Source organism: Chanodichthys erythropterus, chromosome 12, assembly GCF_024489055.1.
Source record: "Chanodichthys erythropterus isolate Z2021 chromosome 12, ASM2448905v1, whole genome shotgun sequence".
NCBI lineage: Eukaryota > Metazoa > Chordata > Actinopteri > Cypriniformes > Xenocyprididae > Chanodichthys > Chanodichthys erythropterus.
In genome coordinates, this window is record NC_090232.1 from 44532468 (window position 1) to 44556925 (window position 24458).

Here is a 24458-nt window from a genome sequence, read left to right on the forward strand (position 1 = left end):
TTATTTCAGTTTTTGTCATTTTAGTACTTCAATTTGTTTTAATTCAGTTTCATTTTTCTACTTGTTTACATATTTCATCTTATATTTTATTTCAATTATTGATGATTTTAATAGTTTTAGTTAACAATAATGACACTGAAAGTTAAAAATAATGTTTGTAACAAATACAGCACATCTGAATGCATGAATTTTCTTAAAAGCTTTTCTTTAAAGGGACACTGAACTTTGAGGCACAATAATACAGATTTTTACATCGATTTCTGCTACAGTTACACTTCAAATAAGGCCATTATGGTTTCAAACAGTACAAGATCATAAAACTATATCATACATATAGCATAATCAAACAATGGAATCATTTCATACAACTAAATCCATACCATTTGCATATAGTAGAACAATGAAAGAAACATTGATTTATATACGTATATATACTCCAAAACAATATAAACATGTGCGTGTGTATTCATAATCATCACTAGCATATCTATTCTTTTATTCATTAAGCGTGAACAATCATGTTTGTGCCATTAAAATTGCTGCAGAATCATTTCGATCATTTGATTCGTTTAGCAGAACACTCTAGCTGCTGATTGGCTGGCAAAACCTGAAATGCTAAAAGGATTAGTCCGCTTTTAAATACACTTTACCTGATAAATTTAACGTTACTCACTCCCATGTCATCCAAGATGTTCATGTCTTTCTTTCGTCAGTCGAAAAGAAATGAAGGTTTTTGAGGAAAATATTCCAGGATTTTTCTCCATATAGTGGATTTCAACGGCTACCAACAGGTTGAAGGTCCAAATTGCAGTTTTAGAGGGCTTTGAACGATACCAGACGAGGAATAAGGGTCTTATCTAGCGAAACGATCGATCATTTTCTAAAAAAAAATACAACCTTTTATGCAAAATATCGCCTTGAACGTACTTTCCGTTTCCGCATTCTTCAAAACGCTTACGCTGAATGTTCTACGCCTTCCACGAACGCGGCGCCAGTTTCGTTTTTTTCCGTAAGTTGAATAGGGAAGGCGTAGATTCGTAGAACATTCAGCGTAAGCGTTTTGAAGAATGCGGAAACGGAAAGTACGTTCAAGGCGATAAAGCATAAACGGTTGTATTTCATTTTTTTTCGAAAATGACCGATCGTTTCTCTAGATAAGACCCTTATTCCTCGTCTGGTATCGTTTAAAGCCCTTTGAAGCTGCACTAAAACTGCAATTTGGACCTTCAACCTGTTGCTAGCCGTTGAAATCCACTATATATGGAGAATAATCCTGGAATGTTTTCATCAAAAACCTTCATTTCTTTTCGACTGACGAAAGAAAGACATGAACATCTTGGATGACATGGAGGTGAGTAAATTTATCAGGAAAAGTGTATTTAAAAGTGGACTAATACTTTAAGTGTTTATAGCTGAAAACGAGCATTTAAAGCGGCAGACGACAAAACTGCAGCGCGCGCTTAAAATAAACAAAACGATATCATCCATTGGTGTGGATGCTAATTATCGTTATAGTTATCGTTCTTGGTGTGAACGGGCGTTAATTGGATACAGAATATGTATGACTGAAGCGTCCAATCACTAAACATCTCGGCACTCTTTAATAATAAATGAGTTCAGTATGTTTGTTAAAAATGAATCATTTGTGCTCGGTTCACTTGTGTGGATGTAGAATGAAAGATTATGAAGAACACTGACAGATGAAATGAATCTCGTTATGAACACATGATTCTTTTAATTCATTGTAGTGGTCAATGATAAAACATACATTGAGCCTCATTCATGAAACTTGAGCTGAATGAATCTGTGGAAATCCTTCTTTATATACATTTTTGCATTGAAATGCACATGATAATTGTCAAACCGGTTTTACAATGAATTGATTCTGCTCTTATTTTATGAACAAGGCCTGATCAGATGTCAGAATAAGAAAATTAAAGCATCCTCACGATTGTTTTTGACATTTATTTATACATTTATGGATCTCTAGATTGAATAATCCTCTGAAGGCACATTTGATCCATTTGCATTAGACAATCTGATCGAATCACAAAGCATCAAAATTAGACATCCGATTAAAGCACAACAATTGTATATATATTTTCATTAATATTTAAAAAAAAGAAAAGAAAAGACGAAAGCATGGAAGGACGTGGCGTTAAAGCTGTGAAATGCAAAATCTGCTGTCTTCAGTGACACATGACTACACTCATGAATATTAATGAGGAACAGGCCTAGGTAAGGTATGATTGGCTTTGGCAAAGGATGATTTCTATGGCAGCATGGAGCAGATGGACTTCATCAGAACAGCACTCTTAAAGGAACAGTTTGCCAAAAATTACACTTCTGTCATAATTTTACACTCATCCTCATATCGTTTCAAACCCGTATGACTTTTTTCTTCTGCGGAACACACAAAGACAGTCTTTGGAACGACATGAGGGTGAACGCTTTAATTTTTGGGTGAGCTGTTCCTTTAAGAGTAAAGACACATGGCAGCTTTGATTGAGAAAATGAAGGCAATGAAAATGTGTGTGTTTAATTAAGGCATGTGAATGTTACCGTTCTTCATCAGCTCATATAGCAGCTCTGAGGTCTTCTGCACCTTAGGAAACTCAACTGATCAATATCTTGTTGTGTTTCTCTGTTTACAGTAAATGACCTGAACTTCCTTTAACAACTCAGCAAAACTGAAGATTGTGTTTAGATCTGACCTGACTCTGAAAGCAGTGACTTCAGCACATACAGTCATTTCATCCACAGAATGACAGTGTAAGTGTGAATGTGTGTGTTAGTTTTGAGTGGTGTTGTTGAACAGCTCTGTTCTGGCCAGTTTTGTGGGCGGCTCCAGTGACTCGTCCCCCAGAACCACAGAGTTGTCCGGAACAGGCATGTCCTGATCCTCATCGGTTTCGTCCGTCTCATCGTCCTCTTCCTCATCTACACACATGACATTTACTGATGAGAGAATGTTCTGGGTGGTCTCTAGAGCAGTGCTATGTGCTTGCATATAAAATATGGATTGGTGGATTAGTTCTGAATCAGTATGTACCTTTATCAGGATCCATTGACCTCTGACTTCTGTTCAGACAGGCAAACTGAAACAACAAACATGAAGTGAAACCACTGTATGACTGTTTATTTGACAGTATGTAAATGTGTGTGAATGCATACCTCTCCCATAACAGCGATAGGCGTCTCTCCTTTGGCCTGTGCGACTCTGTGCTCGATCAGGTAGTACATGTACTCATCATACAGCAGTCTGATCAGATGAAACGAGCCGAAACTGGCTGCGCTGCGCAGGGTCAGATCTCTGATCACCATTGAACTACAAAACACACATATGTTTTTATAACAATATAACAACTATAGACACTAAAACCTTTAAAAGCACACGGTATGGGGCTGCCATCAGCTTTCTTACTCATTTAATCTGTGGCCCTGTTTACACCTGGTATTAAGATGCATTTTGGTTGATCGAATCTCAAGTGGATGACGCAGGTGTAATGGGGGTCTAAAACGAGCTTGTCCATTTTCGACCACTTCCAGAGGTAGTCGAAAATGCATTTGACCGGATTACTTTCATAGTGTAGACATTCATGTAGTTGAATGCGCTCGAACATCGCAAAATACAGCCTACTCTCCGCCTACTGAACTAACGTGTAAACATTATGGGAAGCGAGCTAGCCAGATGGGATTTAAAGGAAGTTCCTTGATTATTACACCGGAATAAGAGTATAGTTCATAGCCATATTGGGCTAAAAAAACACAACTTTTAATTTTTCAGTCTTAGTACACAATGTAACTAGAGAAGAGTCGAGTTTTAAATAGGAAAAATATGGAAACTCTTTGGTCATTTTTGAGTGAGATGCTAACGGTCTAATCAGATTCAATTAATTATGCTAAGCTATGCTAAAAGTGGTACCGACAGACCTGGAGATCGGCTGAATGGATTCGAAAACGGTAAAACTCAACTGTTTAACTCTAGGGGAGTTGGAAAATATTTTCAAAAAAAGTGGAGTGATCCTTTAAACAATAGGGGCTTTCAGACTGGGTAGTTACCAGGGTGGTTCCCCAAGAACTAATTGTTCCCATAGGTGTGTTTTCCGGGTTGCATTCACAGCGGCAGCAGGAACTCTGAAGTGGCGTAATATGCTTGTTGTTGTGACTTTTATTTTGACGGCGCTGAGAACATCAGACCCTGAGCATACGCCGCTCCCATTCATTATCTTCTGAGTGGAAATACATAATCATGTGTCGCTTGGTCCCCTCAAAGTTGCAATGGATTTTCTCCTGAACTCGAGAGGTCCATCTATATAGAGTTTGTGGAGTAAATATATAGGCTATAAACTGTGTTTACACAGCATTTTTAAAAATGGCGAGTACTAGTGTTTCTTGTGCGTTCGGCCAATCAACATATACTTACGTCACTGATAGTTCCTATTGTGCTGGTTTAGACCCTAATCTGAAGTAGGATCTTATTTAGTTCCCCCAAAAGGAGTTCCTAGAACTAAAACTGTTCCTAGTTCCTGCGGTGCGAACACTCCTGAATCTGGGTACTTCCGCCAAGGAAGTATGAAAAGGTTCTTCTGGTGTGAAAGCCCCTTTTGTCAGCTGAAGACCCAAGTTTGGTTTGAAGCAGGGGCGGTTTCTTCATTAGGGCAATAGGGCGACGCACCACCAAAGTAAGAAAGGGGCGGATTTTTCAATCACGTTCAACCACAGAGTTACGCTAGCTGTCACTGCTAGGCTGTTTGTTCTGGCTCTGGATATAGTCAAATCAGCGTCGAATCACGCTCTGTGGAGTACCGCCTCTTTTTGGGCATTTCAGTCTGGCGGAGATTTGCCCCGACTTCTCTCATAGACTTCCATTCAAAGAACTTCTTTTTCAAACTGCAGGCACTACAATGCAATCTCTATGGGTTCCGGGAGGGCTTTCTTCATCATACGTAACCTTAACTTGTGCAGCGATTGGTGGAAACAAACATACCTTTATTAATAATTTTTTTTAAGCTGAAGTGACATTTAATAATTTCCTCAGTGCATAATTTACATTTCACAGACAAATTCTCCATCTGTAAAAGTTAGAAAATCGAGAAAATATTTCCATTTTGCAGTCAGGAGCATAGGTCAGGCGTGGATGAGCCTTCAGCAAGCACAAACTTCCGCGAACGAGCGCCGCGAGCCGAACAGACGGAGTTCAAACTGAGTAAAATACATTTTGCTCAGAATATTTGTGGAAAAATTTGTTTTTGTTGGCGAACATAATTATGTCATATGTATAATTTCGAACCTACAACTTTGTGTATTTGTACGATAGCAGTAACTGTGTAAAGTGACTATTCTAGGGTAATTAAAATAATAATAATAATTATTAGTCTGTTCTTTTTTTATTTATTTTCATTTTAGTTTAGTGTATTTAATTTCTGCTGCAAAAAACATTTAGTTTTTAGATTGTAAAGGTACAATTTTAGAATGTAGCCTAGGCCTAATGTGATTTGACCCCTTTTTTGCACATAATTTATAGCATATACTACACAGTTACATTCATGTTTGTTTTTATAGCCTTCAGTATGAACATTGTTTCTAGGACAATATTGGGCAGGATCTTAAATATTTTTTTTTAATTAAATACAGATATATTTTTTTTAGATCTCAGCCCTATGGCATGCTTTAAATACTGAATTTTCCATGTTTTAGATAGATACATTATTATATCACTTGATAAATAGATATTTAACAATTAGCCTATTCATTCCTGCATTTCAAAAATTTTTTTTTTGCGCCCCCCCCAAATATTTTTTGCACCAGCCGCCACTGGTTTGAAGAGGAAAAATGTACCAAGCACAATGTTCTCTCACCATTCCTGATTTCTAACACAGTGTTCAGCTGGTCTTGTGGTTGTCAGGGCAGAAATGAAAGCTGCTTTACTCCGTATGTTTTTCGTCATCTCTGTGCGCATTCATAATTAAATTTTGTGAGCTTATTTTGTCCATTAGATCGAAAGATCTGAAAAAACCAATACATTTACCTGCCCATAGACCCTCTCCTCGAAGAAGTCAGGACAGAAGTGGTTAAAAGTGGACAAAAGTGACAGATTAAAACACGAGGTGTAAACGGGAATGTTCACTTGTGATTCGATCGACCAAAACACATCTTAATACAAGGGCCAGAGATTCATTACACAAAACTAAACTCTGTGTACACTGGGCGGTAAGCAGTACTCTCACCTGTAGAAGCTCCATTTGAGCAGGAAGAGTTTGGCCGCTTTGGGTAAGGTCTGGCTATCGGTGTACGGCTTCAGGACCTGTGAGACCACTCCATCCAGCCACGCAGCCCACTGCTCCAGAGAGTTCTGCTGCTGCAGGGTGATTTTAAAGTCCTGCTCCAGCCTCTGGACCATGCCATCTTCACAGCCACACACCCATGAGGCCTGCTCCTAAACACACACATACACACACACACACACACACACACACAGATTAAGATCTGAAGGGAGATCTGAGGATGTGATATGAAAAGAGCGAGCTGTGTTACCTGTACGTTGGTGAAGTCGACACGGTTGAGGTCGCTGAGCATCTGTGTGATCTGAGCCGTGTTCTGCAGGACGGCGCGGGCCGCCTGAGCCAGATGATTGAGAGACGTGTAGCGCCGCAGAGTCTGAGCAAACGCTCCCGCACACACCACCTACACAAAACAACACACAGCGTTAGCATGACCACACCGAGGACAGAGGCCAGTCAGAAAAAATCTGTGTGTGTATCAGACCTTGATGCGGACCATCTCCTCTGGGATGCTGATCATGGCATTGGTGAGCCAGTTCTCCAGACTCTTAGCAAAGTTACGGATGGCTTGAGTTAAGGCACCTAACAGGAACAAAGAGCGAGAGAGTCAAAATAAAGATAATTAGACCTCAAATTCTGCAATTAAAGTACAATTTTTATTTACTTTCATGGCCATTTGCTGCAACAAAATGACTTTAATCATAAGGAAAGAATGAGAATGTTGAGCTGTACTGAGTTCTGTTGAATAGTGTGGTGTTATATCCAATTGTGAAGAGTTTACACTATTTTTAGAGCTTTGTATGGTTATATAGAGTTATATAGAGATTTTTTTTAGGGAATTGTACATTTCATTGATTATATCTTCATATCATGCTGTATAGTCTATGTAAAGTTGTGTAGCTTGTATAGAGTTTGTATAGAGTTTCAGTAGCTATGTGTACATTTTTGTAACTCATTGGGACTAGAATTTATATTCTAGAAGCATTTTGCAAATTTGTGTAACTTACTGGGGATGTTGTCTATATGGAGTTTTAAAGGGATTTTAAGATTTTAAAGGGTTATGTCTTATAGAATTCTGTAATTTACTGTGGTTTGAGTTTGTGTAGAGTTGTAATTCACTGGAATATTCATATTAGTAAGTAAGTAAAGTTTATTTATAGAGCACTTTTCACAGATACAATCACAAAGTGCTTTACAAAGTAAAACCACATTAATATACAAATAAAATTAAAACTTAAGCCCAATCAACTAAAAGCTTGTTTAAATAACAGTGTCTTGAGTTGCCTTTTAAAGGATAGTTTAGTAATTAAATAATTTTAGTGTTGTATAACTCACTGGGTCTCGGGACATCAGGGATGAGTATCTCCACTAAGCTTTGGTAAATCAAGTTGATTTATATAAAGTTTGTTTAGAGTTTGTAGAGTTTTGTAATTCATTGGGCCTAGAGTTGATTTTATTTTATTGTGTAGGATTGTGTAGCTCACTGAGGATTGTGATTATATATTGTTTGTATAGAGTTATATAGAGTTACTAATTGTAATGGTGTTTATATAGTTTGTATAAAGTTTTATAACTAATGGTAGCGTGTAACAGGACGGTGAAGAGTTGTAAATAACTGCGATCGAGTTTATATACTTTGTGTAGTGTTTGTTTGGAATTGTGAAGAATTTAACTCGCTGGACTAGAGTTGATATAGAGTTTTTATAGCATTGTGTAGGATTGTGTATCTCACAGAGGATTGTGATTATATAGTGTGCATAGCATTTTGTAAAGTTTTGTAACACAGTGGTATGGAGTTTAGAGTTTGTGTAGAGTTGTGTAACTCACTGGGGATGGGTCTCAGGACATCAGGGATGAGGATCTCCACTAGGCTTTGGTACAGCAAGTTGTCACATTCACGGGTCCAGTTGAGGACGGGCTCATATTTACACAACAGAACCAGAACTGACTTGGGCAAACGCTTCTCCGATTCATCATGACTGTAGAGAGAAGTCAGTGAGACACAAGACAACATCACAACACTTGTGATGGTATGAGAAGTCAATATATGTGTGTATGTGAGCAGCTCTCACAGGTCAAGTGTGTCCGTGTCACTGGTTTGTCCTTCACTGAACCTCCAGTAGCTCTTCCACAGTGTCTCCACAAGAGGGAACTGCAGGTTTACCATCACGTCCAGAATCGCCTACAAACAAACACACATATACACCAGAACACTACAATAAACACACATCTGACATCCTGAGTGCACACACACACACACACACACACACACACACCTCGCAGTGCTCTCTGTAGACCAGCTGATATGTGAGTATGTGCTGAGGAAGGAGTCCGTCCGGCAGAGATTTACCCTCATCCTCGATCACAGGGAACTCCGGCAGACTGCGAGACGCATCTGAGACACACACACATTCAAACAGCTGATGTCATATCCTGTAGAATACAATTACATGTCCAAAAGAGAGAGCTGCTCCTACATTTCCATTTTACAATAACCTGTATAGAGAAAGACAGATTGTCTCACCCAAAAACTGCTGATACTGGTGAACCTGGGCGCTGATGTCGGATAGCCCTGCCCCTTGTTGATGCCCCACCCCCAGGCCCATTCCATTGGTCAGTCCCTCCACCTTCTGCACAGGCTTTAATCTTTACCAAGAGATGAGGGCTGTCAATCAATCAAACTAATAACAGCAAGTGATCATCAACACAAACCGTAAACACACACACACCTCTGTTTCTGGGAGTATGGCTGTTGTCTCATGGCCAGGTGTTGCTGGTCTTCTACCAGTCTGTGCAGGGGGGAGTTGCTCTTTATTCGAAGGCCATAGTAATGGTACTTAGAGTTCCCTCTGAAACACACACACGCTTTATTATTAGCCTGTTCTAGCCACTGATATTTTAGTATCATTGATATACCATTATAGTTTTTGTTAAAGGGTTAGTTCACCCAAAAATGAAAATTCTGTCATTAATTACTTACCCTCATGTCATTCCAAACCTGTAAGAGTAAGACTTTTGTTCATCTTCAGAACAAAAATTAAGATCTTTTTGATCAAATCTGAGAGCTTTCTGTCCCTCCATTGACAGCCTACGCAACATGCTTGTCTGCTCTCGCGTCAACACAACACTCATGAGTCTTGGTGCTCTCGTGAATGTGTGTTGGAGATTAATATTTTGTAAATAAAGTGGTAAATTGTGTTTTTTGTTTTTTTTGCACAAACAAAGCACTCGCGTCACTTTAAGGTTAAACCACTGGAGTCACATGGAGTACTTTAATGATGTCTTTACTGCCTTTCTGGGGCTTGATAGTGGTAGTTGTGTAGACTGTCAATGGAGGGACAGAAATCTCATATTTCATTAAAAAGATCTTAATTTGTGCTCAGAAGATGAACGAAAGTCTTACGGATTTGTAAGGACATGAGGGTGAGTAATTAATGACAAATTTCATTTTTGGGTGAACTGACCCTTTAATATAGGGACCCTTTTAATATATATTATATTTTCTGTTTTCACTTTAATTTTAGTAATTTTGTTGTGTATTTAGGCTTTTTTATATTTTTATATATAGTTTTTATTAATAGTTTTAGTTATTTTAGTGCTTAAACTAAAAAAAAAAATTGGAAATGTTAAAGGGTTAGTTCACCCAAAAATGAAGACAATGTCATATATTATTCACCCTCATGCCGTTCCACACCCGTAAGACCTTCGTTAATCTTTGGAACACAAATTAAGATATTTTAGTTGAAATCCGATGGCCCAGTGAGGCCTGCATAGCCAAGATCCATAAATGTACTAAATCGGTTCATGTGAGTACAGTGGTTCAATATTAAAATTATAAAGTGACGAGAATATTTTTGGTGCGCCCAAAAAATAGTGATGACCGACTGCTTCAGGAAACTTCGGAGCGTTATGAATCAGCATATCGAATCATGATTCAGATCAGGTGTCAAAGCCAAACTGCTGAAATCAAGTGACTTTGGCGCTCCAAACCGCTGATTTGACACGCTGATTCATTATTCTCAGAAATTTCCTGAAGCAGTGTTTTGAAATCAGCCATCACAATATAAGTCGTTATTTTGGGTTTTTTTGGCGCTCCAAAAATATTCTTGTCGCTTTATAATATTAATATTGAACCACTGTACTCACATGAACCAATTTAAATATGTTTTTAGTACATTAATGGATCTTGAGAGAGGAAATGTCATTGCTCCCTATGCAGGCCTCACGGAGCCAGCAGATTTCAACAAAAATATCTTAATTTGTGTTCCGAAGATGAACGAAGCGTGTGGAACAGCATGAGGGTGAGTAATAAATGGCAGAATTTTCATTTTTGGGTGAACTAACCCTTTAACTTGGCAACTAGCTGAAGAAAATAGTTTTGTTTGTAGTCTTGTTACTGAATAAAAAAATGTCTGGACCAATGTGATTTGACTGTGGGTGGAGCTAACCGATACAATAAACATTGAAATAAAGCAAAATGTTGCACGTTTCTTGTCGTGGCTTGAAGCTTTATTGCACCACACCTGGTCTGGACAGTATGATTGTACCTGGTGCCGAGACGTCTGGTCCTGAGGCCCATGAACACGGAGCGGATGAGTTTGCCAAAGGAGGCGGCGTTCACGGGTTCCAGCTTGGTCTGCTGGCAGTGCAGGAGGTAATGACAGTAGAGAGTACAGCGAGGAAGACTTACACCTTCAGCTGTCTCGTAGTTATCCATCAGCCACTGCACCTGAAGACAGAAGACAGTAGATGGTTAAAGAGCAACCACTGACAAGATGGCCCTTTAATAAATCCTGGCTGTCTATGCAGCAGAAATGTGAAAATGTTTTTGAAATCTGTGCTGTATGACTAGAGAAAACGGGGCTGTGGCGTTCCCTTTTGCCAAAAACTTCAACACACTTTTGATTTTGGCACCGCCCCTCTGTCTATACGACTACGCGGGTGAGAAAAAACCCGAAGTTGATCTGTAATTTTTAGCAAAAAAACCCTGGAGCTGTCAAAAGTCTAGCAGAAATCCACTTTTATTTGTCAGCAAAAGCGGGTGAAACTCTGGTTGAGAATCTGAAGCATTATTCATGCCCGTACCGATGCAAACAAACATACTCACAGTCGCAGGCGAAGCGCGTGTGTTGTGTGAGAAATTCTGGTTCCCTCCACCAAGCATGTAGCCACCCTGAATCACGTAACTCCCCGCCCCTCCACTGGTGACCACGCCCCCTGCCCCGCCCACTCCCGACGAAGACCCTCCAGCCACCACAGTGATCCCCGAATTGCCCTCTGAAAACATGGAGACCACCCCCGTGCCCATATCGGACGTCACAGACACAGCCTGAGTGGTGGCAGGGGACGTGACCTGGGAGCCGGTGGTGGGCGAGGTCTCATAGTAAGTGACAGAAGGCGTGGCTTGAGGGAAGAGGGTGGGGTCTGTGAACGGGTAACTACTGGAACGACTGAAGAGGGAGAGAGAAAGAGAAATACAGAGCAATGTTAATGTTTTCACGAGTAGGAGAAGCTAAATAAATGCCTGTGTGTGTTTATGCTCACATTGCAGTATTGTTGTAGTTGTTGTCTCCCTCCACAAACTGGCCTGAGTACACATGCTGTACCTAGACACACAAACAAACATCAGTTTCACATCAGACGTTTAAATGGCTCATGTCTGCTTGCTGATGCGCTCATCTGTTTGTCTCCCATGGCCGGATCCTTCTATTTCTTCCTCAGGTTTGGTTTAACCGAGTCAGATATGAGGTGAACATCACAAAATATACACTGTGTTCCAAATTATTATGCAAGCAACATATCAGTAGGATTTCAGTACAATAAACATTCAGATTTTAGTTTTTCAAAGAAAGTGTTCTATTTCTCCATTTCTTTTTAGATAACTGTATCAATCTCAGACAGGTTTGATCAATATTTTGCCAGTTCTTATTAGGTAAACAGAAAGCCAAAACTTAGAGAGGTTGTTCCACATTGTTGAGCAAGTCACAGTTCTCATGCAATATAGGAAGAAAGATCTTTCTGAAGATGAAAAGCATGAAGTAGTGCAATGTCTTGCAAAAGGCGTGAAAACAACTAATATTTTGAGAAAACTGAATAGAGATTATCGAACTATCAACTACTAGCACAAGAGAACTCGGTCAGATTCAGCCACTACTAACCACAGCTCACAAAGAGACATGTTTACAGTGGGTTTAGAAATACATTTTCAAACAGTTTTAGTGACAAGTTGTTTTTTGCAGCATTGTGCTGAATGAAAATCATTTATTTCAGAAGGCACTATCCTTCTTTTTTATACCATAGCAGAAAATGGCCAGTTATAAACTCCACACATATCTTGCAGAGGTCATTTTGACACCATTTTAACAAGGGACCTTCAATCTCACTTCCCAATATTCCAGCCCAAATCATCACGCACTAGTTCCTTGCTGACGTTGCAGTCTTGTTGGAACGTGGTGGCCACTCACCAACCATCCAGAAATCCATCCATTTAGACCATCTATTGTAGTACAGAATTCAATTAAAACTATTTAAAGGGGCCTATTATGCCCTTTTCACAAGATGTAATATACGTCTCTGGTGTCCCCAGAATGTGTCTGTGAAGTTTCAGCTCAAAATACCCCTCAGATCATATATTATAGCTTGTCAAAATTGCCCCTATTTGGGTGTGAGCAAAACACATCATTTTTGTGTGTGTCCCTTTAAATGCAAATGAGCTGCTGCTCCCAGAGGGCGGAGCTTTAACAACTCGTGCTTCGGTTTCACAACAACAAAAAAGCTGGAGAATCTCACGCAGCTAAAATGAGGATCAGTAACGGTGTTCAGCCTTACATTGTTCAAAACGGAGTCAACACTGATAGAGAGACTCAGAAAGAACTTTTAGAATGAATCTGGATGTTTCTGAATGGTTAGTGGATAAATGTATGTAGTTGCTGTGGAGTTGATTCAACTCATCAACTAGCATGTGCCGTCATGTTAATCTTTTGTGCAAATCCAGAGTTGAATTGACCCTCATTTGTGAAGCAGTCCGGCGTAAAATGATGGCAGGCAACAACATTCTACTACTACAACTCTTCCTCTTATCTAAAGCAGCCCAACATGGCCTCGTCCCCTTTTTTGCATGTTGTCAGGGGTGGGGTTTATGTCAATTTTAGGCTTAGGGATGTCACTAACCCATGAAGAAGCTCGCTGTAGTCCCTACCAGCCATTTGTTATAGTCCTTAAAGGTGGGATAAGAAGATTTTCAAAAACGCTGTTGGACATTGTTGATATTTGAAATCAACCCAAACAAACCCACCCCTCTTTTCATTGCTCCGCCTCCAAAACTCTCCAATGCTATTCCTAACCACCCTGCTCCAAGTCGGTCTCAAACACTGACCCGTTCGCTCCTGGCAGGCGAGGCGAGTGCACTAACAATGACAATAAACACCGCATTCTCTAGCGGTCGTCAATGCGCAGTGGTTTACCTGCACAACTCTCACTAGCTGGCCTCCGTTATACACGCAATGAGAGAGGATGTCTGTTTATCGCAGCTGACGCGCAGCAAAATGCTTCACGAAAAATAAAACGCAGATGAACGAACGCCAAGGAAGCATAAAAATTGAACGTATAGTACACAAGAGTAAATTCAAACAGCACAGCAGCTCCAGGCAATCATGACACTCAAACCCAGTGTTACTCACATCTGAAGTGGAATCAAAGCAACCTCCGCATCTGTTTTCAGGCCTTCCCGCTTAGCTCTCTCCAGTGCTGGAAAGCTTTTTTTATATTAACGCGGGTCCTAAAAATCTTGCCCAGTCATAAACCTTCATTCCAGTGATATTCGATTGAGCTCTTTTGTATTGTGTCTTCTCTCTCTTTCTGCATTTTTTTTTCTTTTTCAAATCTTCCTCTTACTCGTTCTGTCTCCTCGATCGTCATACGCACCCTAATGCTGATTGGTTACACATTTGTTATTGGTGTCGGCCCAAATAACTTCCAAACAGTGTTTTTGAAAAATCTACTTACGCCACCTTTAAAAAGTGATTTCTGTAAAAGAAAACATCTCTCTTTGCATTGAACTTTAAGCGTTGTAACTTTGCAGATGTTGTTTATGCTCAAACAGCAACATTAAAAAGGTGAAATCATAATCAACCACCCCTTTAAAAATGAGTCTTCATGTATTTCTAAACCCACTGTAAATGTTTCACTTGTAAGCTTTGGTTAGAGGTGGCTGAAATGCAATGTTTATTGTACTGAAATCCTACTGATATGTCACTTGCATAATAATTTGGAACACAGCGTAAGAAGTCAACCCTAAATTTGTATACAGTCATCTAGACCTCATGTTTAGAAGTTGTGTAGTGTGTGTGTTTGTACCTCAGGTGTGATGTGTAGATTACTGACCCCCAGTTGTCCACTTTGACTCTTGGTTGCGGCCTGAACAACTGACCTCTGCTGGACACAGACCACCACAGTTTATGGACTCATCTGATTATTATGGTTTTGATGTATATAACCCATATATACACAAATGTACATGCATTACCTGTGCTGTCTGCACCTGCTGCACTACCTGTGTGGGTACACCTGTCTGTCCCGCCGGAGGAGAGCTAGATTCAGAGTCATTTGAGTGAAGCGAGCCCTCTATATGAAGACAGACACACAAAAACAAGTCATATAATATGCTCGAAATTTTCAGACAGAAACTCATTCTCATATTAAAGCGATCATATCACTGAAACAAGATTGTTCTTGATGTTGAGATTAATTGTATAAAAACGTACTGTAACTTTAAGAACTAAAATGGAAATTACAAATGGGGAAAAAAAAAAAAACATTTGACACAAAACTGCAAAAGTGACTGAAATCATCATGATTATGTGACGTGAATGACTACCCACATTTACATATTCAGTATTCAGCAACTTGTCTACGGCATTGCTACTCATTTCATTGTTTTTAAATGACGTTACCAGTCATAAAAGGTAATTAACATATCAAAATCTTAAAGATACAGTAGCCAAAACAACATGTTTAATTTAGAGGAACATTCTGGGCTCAAAAAAAAACAAACAAAAAAACTAAATTCAGCAAAACTGTAGAATATGGCTACTTTACAGTACTGAGTATAACATCCACCACATCTTAATGCAAAGAGATGCGCATATGTGTGTGTGTGTGTGTGTGTGTGTGTGTGTGTGTGTGTGTGTGTGTGTGTGTGTGTGTGTGCAAGAGAGACACACAATGAGAGGAAGACTCACTGAAAAGAAAGATAAAGAAACAAAAACTCTAAATGAGAAGGAAACACGTGAGAAAACCACACTCAGAAAGGAGGAAATGATGACTGCGTCAAGGGGAAGATATGTGTTTCACTCAGTACAAAAGCTACAGAAGGACATAAAAATGAAGTCAATACAGAAACAGCTAACAAATGCCAAAACAAGCCCTCATACTTACGATAGAGCACATCCAGACTGTACAAACAGCTACTGTAGAACATGATCTGAACACTGAGACACATCCAGCCATTTCTCTTTATATCACGCTCATACGACCGGCCTTGAACAATTAATCTCCACAGATGGAGCAAGAAAGCTCTAGTTCAGGTAAACACAGGTATCAGATAGAGAGAGAGAGAGATTGAGAGAGGAGAAATCAAGCTAAAGAAAGGATGAGGATATGCACCGCTTACTTTACCTGTGGCTTTTATTTTGATTTTCATTCTGTATTTTCCTGTATCCTTCAGTTTATCTCTCTACTCAATTAAATTATTCTCTGATTTCGCCATCCTTCACGTGATCAGCTTTCAACTACAGTGTTTTGCTGTTCTCTTTTTTCATATCGATTGATACAAATATCTATCTGCTATAAAATTAAAATGATATACTATACATAAAAACTTTTTTTTATCTTTTCCTATATATTTTATATAGAAACGTTTTTAGTCAGCATGAGTTTTATATCAACATATGTAATTTTATGTGTTTTAAGTTAATAATACATAATATAAATAAATTCGCAATAAATATATATACTTTTTTCAATATAAAAATATAGTCAATATTTTCTTTTCATTTTAATATTTTGATTAAATTATCACTAATTATACACACTACCATTCAAAAGTTTGGAATAATTAAGATTTTTTAATGTTTCTCAAAGAGTCTTTTCTGCTCACCAAAGCTGCATTTTGAGATCAAAAACACAGTAAAATCAGTGATATTGTGATATTTAATACAACTTAAAATTACTGTTTTCTCTTTGAATAAACTATAAAATGTAATTTATTCCTGTGATCAAAGCTGTATTTTCAGCATCATTACTCCAGTCTTCAGTGTCACATGATCCTTCATTCTAATATGATGATTTTCTGCTTAAAGGGTTTGTTTACCCAAAAATGAAAATTAGCCCATGATTTACTCACCCTCAAGCCATCCTAGGTGTATATGACTTTCTTCTTTCAGACGAACACAATCTGAGACATATTGTATAATACTCTGGCTCTACCAAGCTTTATAATTGTAGTGAATTGGAGGCTGTGATTTTGAAGCCTAAAAAAATGCATCCATCAATCATAAAAGTAGGGTTATAAAGGGTTATAAAGTTTTAAATATGGACATTTTTATTACAAAAACCCATCACTTCACTTCAGAATGGGGTTATTAAACCCCTGAAGCCATATGGATTATTTTTATGATGGATTGATGCATTTTTGAGCTTTAAAAATCACTAGGACGGCTTGAGGGTGAGTAAATCATGGGATCATTTTTATTTTGACATTCACTTATTTATTTAAGGTTTTTGTGTGGTCACTATCTTTAATCTATCAGGTCTCACAGTACCGTCCTTCTTTCCCATATAAACTTTGTGTGAATTAAAGCTGCAGCGATAGGAAGTCCATCCACACACACTTCTCCAGGCTGCTGAATAGGCAGTGCTGTCATTACGGCTGCCAATTAGAGCGTTACAATGTTCAGTCATCAGAAAAAACGTGTGTGTGCGTCTGTGCGTGTTAAATTAAAAGCTCAAGCAGAAGAGAACATGTGTGGAGATACACACGGCTGCTGTTGCATTTATTTCGAGGTCTTTCTATTCAGGGAGAGACCAAGAAGGTGTCAGGTGTCTGTTAGATCGCATTACACACGCTTTCGTACATGCAATGCATACAAACTAGTGGCGCCATAATGGTCTGGTCTGCAGGTTCAATCCCAACTAAGTGTGACATGGGAAGTTAAGTGTACATCTAGTGAAGTGCTTGTGCTCACCGGTAACGGTTACCACAATGTACTGCTGGGCGCTCTGGCCGTTTCCTGACTGGGAGGCAGGGCTTTGTATCTCTCCTGCGACATACTGCGCTGCGGTCACGGCTCCCTGAGGGGGCGTGGCTAGGACTTTCTTTTGAGCGACCAAGGGTGTGGCCTGCGCTCTTATGATAGAGCCCGTCTGTGCTGAAGCAGACCCCGGCGAGCTCTGCATGTCGGACAGGAACTGAGACGTGGTGGTAGAAGTGGCTTTTTGCTGGGTCGAAGAGGCTGTCGTGACGTTGCCCCCTTGTGACTGGGAGGGTTGAAGCTCCTCAGCAGTGTAGCCTGAAGTTGCCATGACGACAACAGCCAAATCCCTCTGCAAATAGAAATGAAAAAGACAGATTAAGCCATGCAGGAAGTTAAAAGCAAACAGATTTGGACTTCTTGGTTTTATGATAGGCAGTATTGCCCTGGAGGTTATTTCACAATTACACTTAAATTACATTTGTGTCCTTGTGGAAGAAGAATTCAGTCAAAACTATTGTTTTTCATGAACTGGTCAATTTTGAGATTATGTGCCATTTTGCTTCCAAACTAGTGGAAAGAAAACAAGCAAAATACACATTTTAGTGTTTGTTTGTTTTATTACACTTTATCTATTTGCATCTGTACATTCAACATTTCTCCTGCACTTCAGCAGCACTTACATACACCAATCTATATTCTGAAGGTTTTTATACAGGGGATTCTTCAAATACCATTTCTTTATATATTCCCAAATTGGCTGTTGACAGATCAACAACATTTTGAACCTGCTTTTAATAGATGTTCAATTTCTGTTCTGGATATATATGCAAATTAGTGCATACTGATAGTGTGCGTAGTATAGTGTAGAGCTGCACGATTAATCATTAAAAGATTGCATTCTCGATTCAAACATTCCTAAATAACAACTATTCGCCTGTGTCTATTAAACCGTTGACAAAATCACAGCGAACATTCAGATCTGCGTTTGCGCTGCCGCTGAGCCAGGATGAGCCGCTGTCATGTATAGGTATGAAACAGCTTCACAAACAGTCTTTTGAACATCACAGTATGGTTGTGTCTGTTACAAACATTTAAATTATTACAGAAGTACTGGGATAAAAGTTTATAGTTTGGATATAAACACTAGCGATCAAAATAGAGCAAATCACCTTTTGAAAGTAACTTGATGCTTCAAATAAAGATTGTATCAATTACATTGTTACACCAGTAGGTGGTGACCAATGACTTAAAAAGTGTATTTGTCATTGAATCAGTCATTCAAGAGATTTGTTCAAAATGCTCATTCCTCCAGGGCTCCATTTATGTCCAATTTTATTTACGGCCTTCCCTCGCTAACGTCCCTCCGTCTCGTTGACTCAGATGCACGTCATTGCTTATGTTGCTTGAGTGCCCAATACTGGCGGAACCCTTGCGATGTGTTTATATGGAAAGCACTAAGCCCTTGATCACTGCAATCCGCAATGGAGCCGATTTATTATTTAGTTTTTTTCCCTTATGAATTTGTTTTACGCATCATTCTATAGGCCTGTATGTATGCTTGGTATGTATGTATATTAAAAAATTACACAAATGAAAATGACTACAATACAATAAACTGTAACAGTCATCTTAAGGTAGCTACAAGTATTATGCGGTTAAATGTTAAAATATCATACATATAGTTGTGGGGGTAAATTAAGCGCAACCTGCTGTGATGTCACAATCACGTTGCATTGTGGTTTATGGATCTGCCTGAAGTGTACATATTGTGTAGACTTACTCCCTCAGTCAAAATCGAGGGGACCAGTATAAACTTCCCTCGTCCACTTGAAGAAGTTGAAAGCGCTTCAAAATGGTGGTGGGGTTTCCCCCCGAGGAGAAGTGCTTAGGGAAGTTCACAAGTGTATGTCTAAAAGTGGAGTTAAACGCAGCCCAGTAATGAAACAAGTGAAGTATTCGAGTGAGTCATTGAATCATTCATTGCAACTGATTTTTTTTTTAAAATACAACTAATTCAAATTGATTAAACATTTTTAAATAGACTGCAGCAATTAACATTTTGCCATAATCTCTAGTAAATCACGTTATTTTGTTTAGATGTCTATTCAGAATTGTGATCTGTTTGAAACAAAAAAATTAAGATTCTTAATTTATCCAGAATCGTGCAACTCTATTTGTCATATAGTACACACTTATAATTTATTTAAATATTACATTATTTGCTTTAAACATTCCAGAATACTTGTAATACAAAACAATTGTCCTAATATACTGTGATTCATCAACAAAGGAAAGCATTGTAAGATCTATTAGTTAAAAAACGTACCCTATTCACCTGTAGTCTCTTGCCTTGTTAATATGTTATTGTAAAAATGCAATAGTGTCTAATAATAAAGACACAAATTTTCATCAAAACATTCTTTTATTAAGCAAATTCATTGCCATTTTTCTGTTGGCTTAACTAAATAGTTAATTGAATACAGAATTATAACATAGCCTAACATGCGTTTAGAATATTTTAATATTTCTCAACAACAACAATTTAGCTAAAAAGTGTCAAACATTTTGTTTCACTTAAAGGTACAACATGTAAGATTTATGTCCGCTAGAGGTCGCTAGAGACCTATTCAAAACAATGGAATAGCTCGATTACGGCAAGTTTGAGCGCGGAATCTTGTGACATGTGGTCTTCACATCACAGCCGGTGGAAACAATCGGGATAGGACTCAGGAAGAAATCATGTTCATGGATGTGATTATTAATGTTACTGTAGTATGAAGCAGAGCAGGACCGAGTGTTGTGGGAGCTGAACGAGAAGCTGGAGAGATTGCGCAACACACGCCTCACAAGCATCAGAACTTTTAATATGACACAGTCGCCGGCGCTGCTTCCACTTTTTCGGTCATGAGTATGAGGTAACACTAGTGTTGCACAATATACCGGTACTAGAAAGGTATCGCGATACCCTGCTTTTAAAAACGGTCCGGTTCTTCGTTTTATTAGTACCGGTAATTTGAGTGTCAGCTGTATTTCCTAATGTGCGACAGCAGGGGGCAGTGTGTATGCAGCGCGCTGCTTCTAAAGGCAAATTGAATGCGTTTATTCCTCTCAACTGCGAATTGGCTTTTATGGGGAGGAAACGAGAGGTATGGTTGCAAATACAGGTGCTCTTGCAGCAACAATTTGTTAAATTACGAATTTGTTTTGTTTTCGCGTAATTTAATGACTTTATTCTCATAATTTAATGAGTTTATTCTCAACATTTTATCTTGACTTTTTTCTCAAAATTTAATGACATTTTTCTCATAATTTAACGAATTTTTTCTCGAAATTAAGAATCTTAATTTTTTTCGTTTCAAACAGATCACAATTCTGAATAGACATCTAAACAAAATAACGTGATTTACTAGAGATTATGACAAAATGTTAATTGCTGCAGTCTATTTAAAAATGTTTAATCAATTTGAATTAGTTGTATTTTTTAAAAAAAATCAGTGAGACACTTGTTTGAGACACACTGCAGTAAGATTTAAAACTTACTGTATGAAAGTTACTAAAAATAAAGCTGCATCTGATTATGCTATGTTAGCTACTTCACAAAATAGTTTTCTCTGAGGCATGGTAAAGCAGGGTACTCGCAAATAATCAAGAAAATTTTATTGAAACAATAAGACTAAACGTGTTGAGCTATAACAATAATTAGTTTTCTGTCTATAAACGTAACCAAACAGTTGTTCCCTTGCCTATTAAAACATGTAATATATTAAATCGTCTTTGGTGTTTCCCTGGTTTCTACAAAATAAAACTGGAAATCGAGGGTAACGTGGGTATGGCACAATTGAAAGGCGACTCCTCACAAGTCCCTGAGCCTTGGTTAAAATTGCAATTTTCTCACGATTTACAAATAGTTGGAAACATTTGGGATATTGTAAGTACTCAAGTGAAAATATATAACACTGGCCTAGTGGTTTTTGGATATTTTACTGCAAAAATCTTACATATTGCACCTTTAAATTCCAGCAGGGTTTTTTTTTTTGAGACTGCATGTAAAACTAACCACATTCTCTTTCCCTGTCAGACACACATAAATCCTTTGCGGTTTCAAGCTGGCTAAACTTGTTTAACAGTACTCTCATTTTTCCTCAAATTAGAGGTAACAGGCGGCCTTTGCGTGTCCTGTCTTGTGATTACAGTGTGTGCCAGTGTGCATATGAAGTTACTGTAGGAATTAGTGAGGAAGCCATTGTGTTAAACAGCCTGAAAGGAACAACTCATATCATTAAAATCATTCCATAAAAATAAAACTTTTAAAAAATACATATCTGAATAAGCGTCATATATTCAAATATGCTGACAAATTTACATGCAAAATGTCACAGAGCATCAACTAATTGACAGACCATAAATCTGACTAAACATAAAATGTGGCGTAATATGGTCAATGCTATGATTTCAAAAGCAAAGTAAATGTGATCTTCATGCATGATTTTGCCTGAATAATATAGTATCTATTTTAAAATTATATCATAAATAATATTTTATATCTGTATGTTTTAATATGTATTTACTTTTGTTTACTGCTGCTAGACAACAAAGTATGAAACTGGATAGACATCTGTCAATCACGCCCTTTTAACTTCCCACGCCCCGCCCCTGTCCTGGACACGCCCCCTCCACTCCCTCCGCTCTGGAGCTGATTTGGCACACATATGGCTGTTCGACGACTCCCTCTACAAAGTTTTCAACCCCCTGAAAATACAATTCACGAGAGTTTGATCCACCGAATGCCTACATTTCATCATCATCTGCGTTAAATAAACTCCAGAAAAACGGAGCACCGAAAAAAAGACCACAGTCGAATGCAGATTCACTGTCAAAAGTCGCTCTTTGACATTTGATCCTGAACTACTCGCCCGTTTCAGTCATCAAGTCAGTTAAACACACTTCTGACGTCATGGTCACCATAAACAAACATCAACAACAAGTAAAAGTCACACACTCTCACGTTACAACACCCGCCATTTTGTAGCTCTAGAGCAGATTTGACATCGTCATAACAACCGCCAGCGCGTGCGAGAGGCGCGGGGTCGAGTTGAAGCGCGATAACTGAGGAAATCGCGTCTAGCACACTTCAGCACTTGCAACAAAAAACAAGAGTAGGTTGCGTGAAATAAAGTTGTTGCGTTCACCTTTCGCTTCTTGCTGGACGATCTTAGTTTGGCGCGGAGTTTTATTTTCTTAATGGCTCAAATTGTTGTTGTTGATTCTCGTTGCTGGGTTCTTGTCGCCACGACTACCGTGACTATGGCGCCTCGTCCTCACCGGGGCAACTGTTGCTACCCACCCGTCTAAGCACCGCCCTCTTGCTTAGCAGCGGTTGGCTGCGTGTCGCCAAGGGAAACGGTCTTCTCTCTTCACGATTGGATGAGGCGAGTGTCAATAACAAACTGACATTGTCATTCGCTGTCAGTTGCTGTCAGTCGAGCTGCACCATTACGCAAGAAGTACACGCCCCCTTTGCGTTCATTTATTGGACTAGATTTCTGTCAGTCAAACGTCACGGTCAACTCCGGTTACTCTTGATAAAAGGTAATTGTTGTTAACCACACAGCTATTTATGAAAAATGTAGAGAAAAATCATATTTATTTGCATTACTCTTACAAAACGTTGCCATATTAAACAGTTTTTGAACCTGATATATATATATATATATATATGATATATATTTAGGCTATGTATTATATTATATTTATGTACCATTTGCAAAGTAAATAGTTTATTTGCTGAATTTGGTAAACATTATTTACTGAAAAAGGTAAACATCCACAGATAGAAGTCATATTTTTTCCATAAAACAAGATTTATTTATTAAGACTAGTGTTCGAATAATGTACCTTGAGTAAATACATGAAAAAGAATATAATTTAATCTCATTTTAAGCATAAAAGTCTCCATTTTATTTCTAATTTTGTTATATTTTAATTATAGCTATGCATGCAGTGTGAGTCCATTAGCATATTAATCATAATACTTTAAATTATCACTGAGGTCAGACAGGCAACCAATTAGCCCATATGCTGAAGGCTCATCCATGTGCTGTTATCTCTGTGAATGCCAGTGTCTGAATCATATTCTCCAGACTCTTGTTATCTCATGACTCTATGATTAAGAAGAAACAGGCTTTTGCTGATATGCTTATAAGCTGCTTTCTGATTCTAAATAACCACACACACATAACCATCACTCAATTTCTCACATCCATATCCTCTTCTTATCTGTTTGAAATGTCACCTGGGCTCCTCGTGTCACGAGAGGTCAGCTATCTGCACCCCACGTGTTTTCTATTCTTTAAATCTTTATTGTGTATTAAATAGGATATTAATTGGATTATCATGCACATTTTATGGTATATGGATATGGAAATCATGCATTGTATTACCTCAGATGTGAAATCTTGCTCTTATGTGGTATCTGGGTCTTGGTTGATGTTTTTTTTTTTCTTTTTTTTTTCATGACCCTACAGGGCAAGATGTCTTCACAGTGCCTGTGCTCTTTAGTGTACTTCACATGCAATAAATTTGTATCATAGTGTGCGAGTCCTGTATTAACTTTTTAAAATTAGCTTTCTTTGTAATTCATGGTAAACTTTCATTTATTTAATTTAAAGTCGGCAAGAAATGAAAGTTGTGATAGTCTTTTCCTCCCTATTGTGATGGTTATCAGGGTTGCCAGGTTTTCACCCGCCCAAAAAACCCACCCAATTGACCCTTCGCAAAGACCCGCCCCCCTTAGTTACTGTTGCTTTGTCCGACAAGCCATGGCACTGTCACGCCACCCGATCATCTCTTCTTACTAGTTAATTTATATCATTAAATAAACATCAATGAACATGAGTTCAATGTTGTTTCAAATGCGGAAAGA

General features: G+C 38.5%; 1 protein-coding gene across 4 annotated transcripts; it reads right to left on the reverse strand.

Annotated features, from left to right (window-relative positions):
- Positions 1 to 1343: 1343 nt before the first annotated feature.
- On the reverse strand, positions 1344 to 22989 carry rfx1b (regulatory factor X, 1b (influences HLA class II expression)). 4 transcript variants are annotated; one of them, XM_067404368.1, is made up of 18 exons: positions 22726 to 22989; positions 17528 to 17885; positions 14809 to 14906; positions 14640 to 14717; positions 11829 to 11890; positions 11392 to 11734; positions 10832 to 11013; positions 9014 to 9133; positions 8809 to 8930; positions 8561 to 8679; positions 8357 to 8466; positions 8112 to 8263; positions 6769 to 6866; positions 6538 to 6687; positions 6231 to 6439; positions 3175 to 3328; positions 3053 to 3098; positions 1344 to 2940 (listed from the first exon to the last, which is right to left on the reverse strand). In XM_067404368.1, the coding sequence occupies exons 2-18, from the start codon at positions 17862 to 17864 to the stop codon at positions 2792 to 2794; spliced, it is 2529 nt and encodes an 842-aa protein (XP_067260469.1). In that variant the 5' UTR covers positions 17865 to 17885; positions 22726 to 22989; the 3' UTR covers positions 1344 to 2791. The 4 variants fall into 4 exon arrangements, with proteins under 4 accessions (XP_067260469.1, XP_067260470.1, XP_067260471.1 ...); XM_067404369.1 differs by having other exon boundaries at positions 14640 to 14714; positions 22726 to 22987; XM_067404370.1 differs by lacking the exons at positions 17528 to 17885; positions 22726 to 22989 and adding an exon at positions 15960 to 16356.
- Positions 22990 to 24458: the final 1469 nt, after the last annotated feature.

What these genes read in the sequence shown, in the direction of transcription:
- rfx1b (XM_067404368.1), bottom strand. Translation starts at nt 17,864, where the DNA reads ATGGCAACTTCAGGCTACACTGCTGAGGAGCTTCAACCCTCCCAGTCA. An exon ending in CCATACTCCCAGAAACAGAG is followed by an intron (nt 8,931 to 9,013) that starts GTGTGTGTGTGT and finishes CTCTTGGTAAAG; the next exon opens with ATTAAAGCCTGTGCAGAAGG. An exon ending in TCTACAGAGAGCACTGCGAG is followed by an intron (nt 8,467 to 8,560) that starts GTGTGTGTGTGT and finishes GTTTGTTTGTAG; the next exon opens with GCGATTCTGGACGTGATGGT.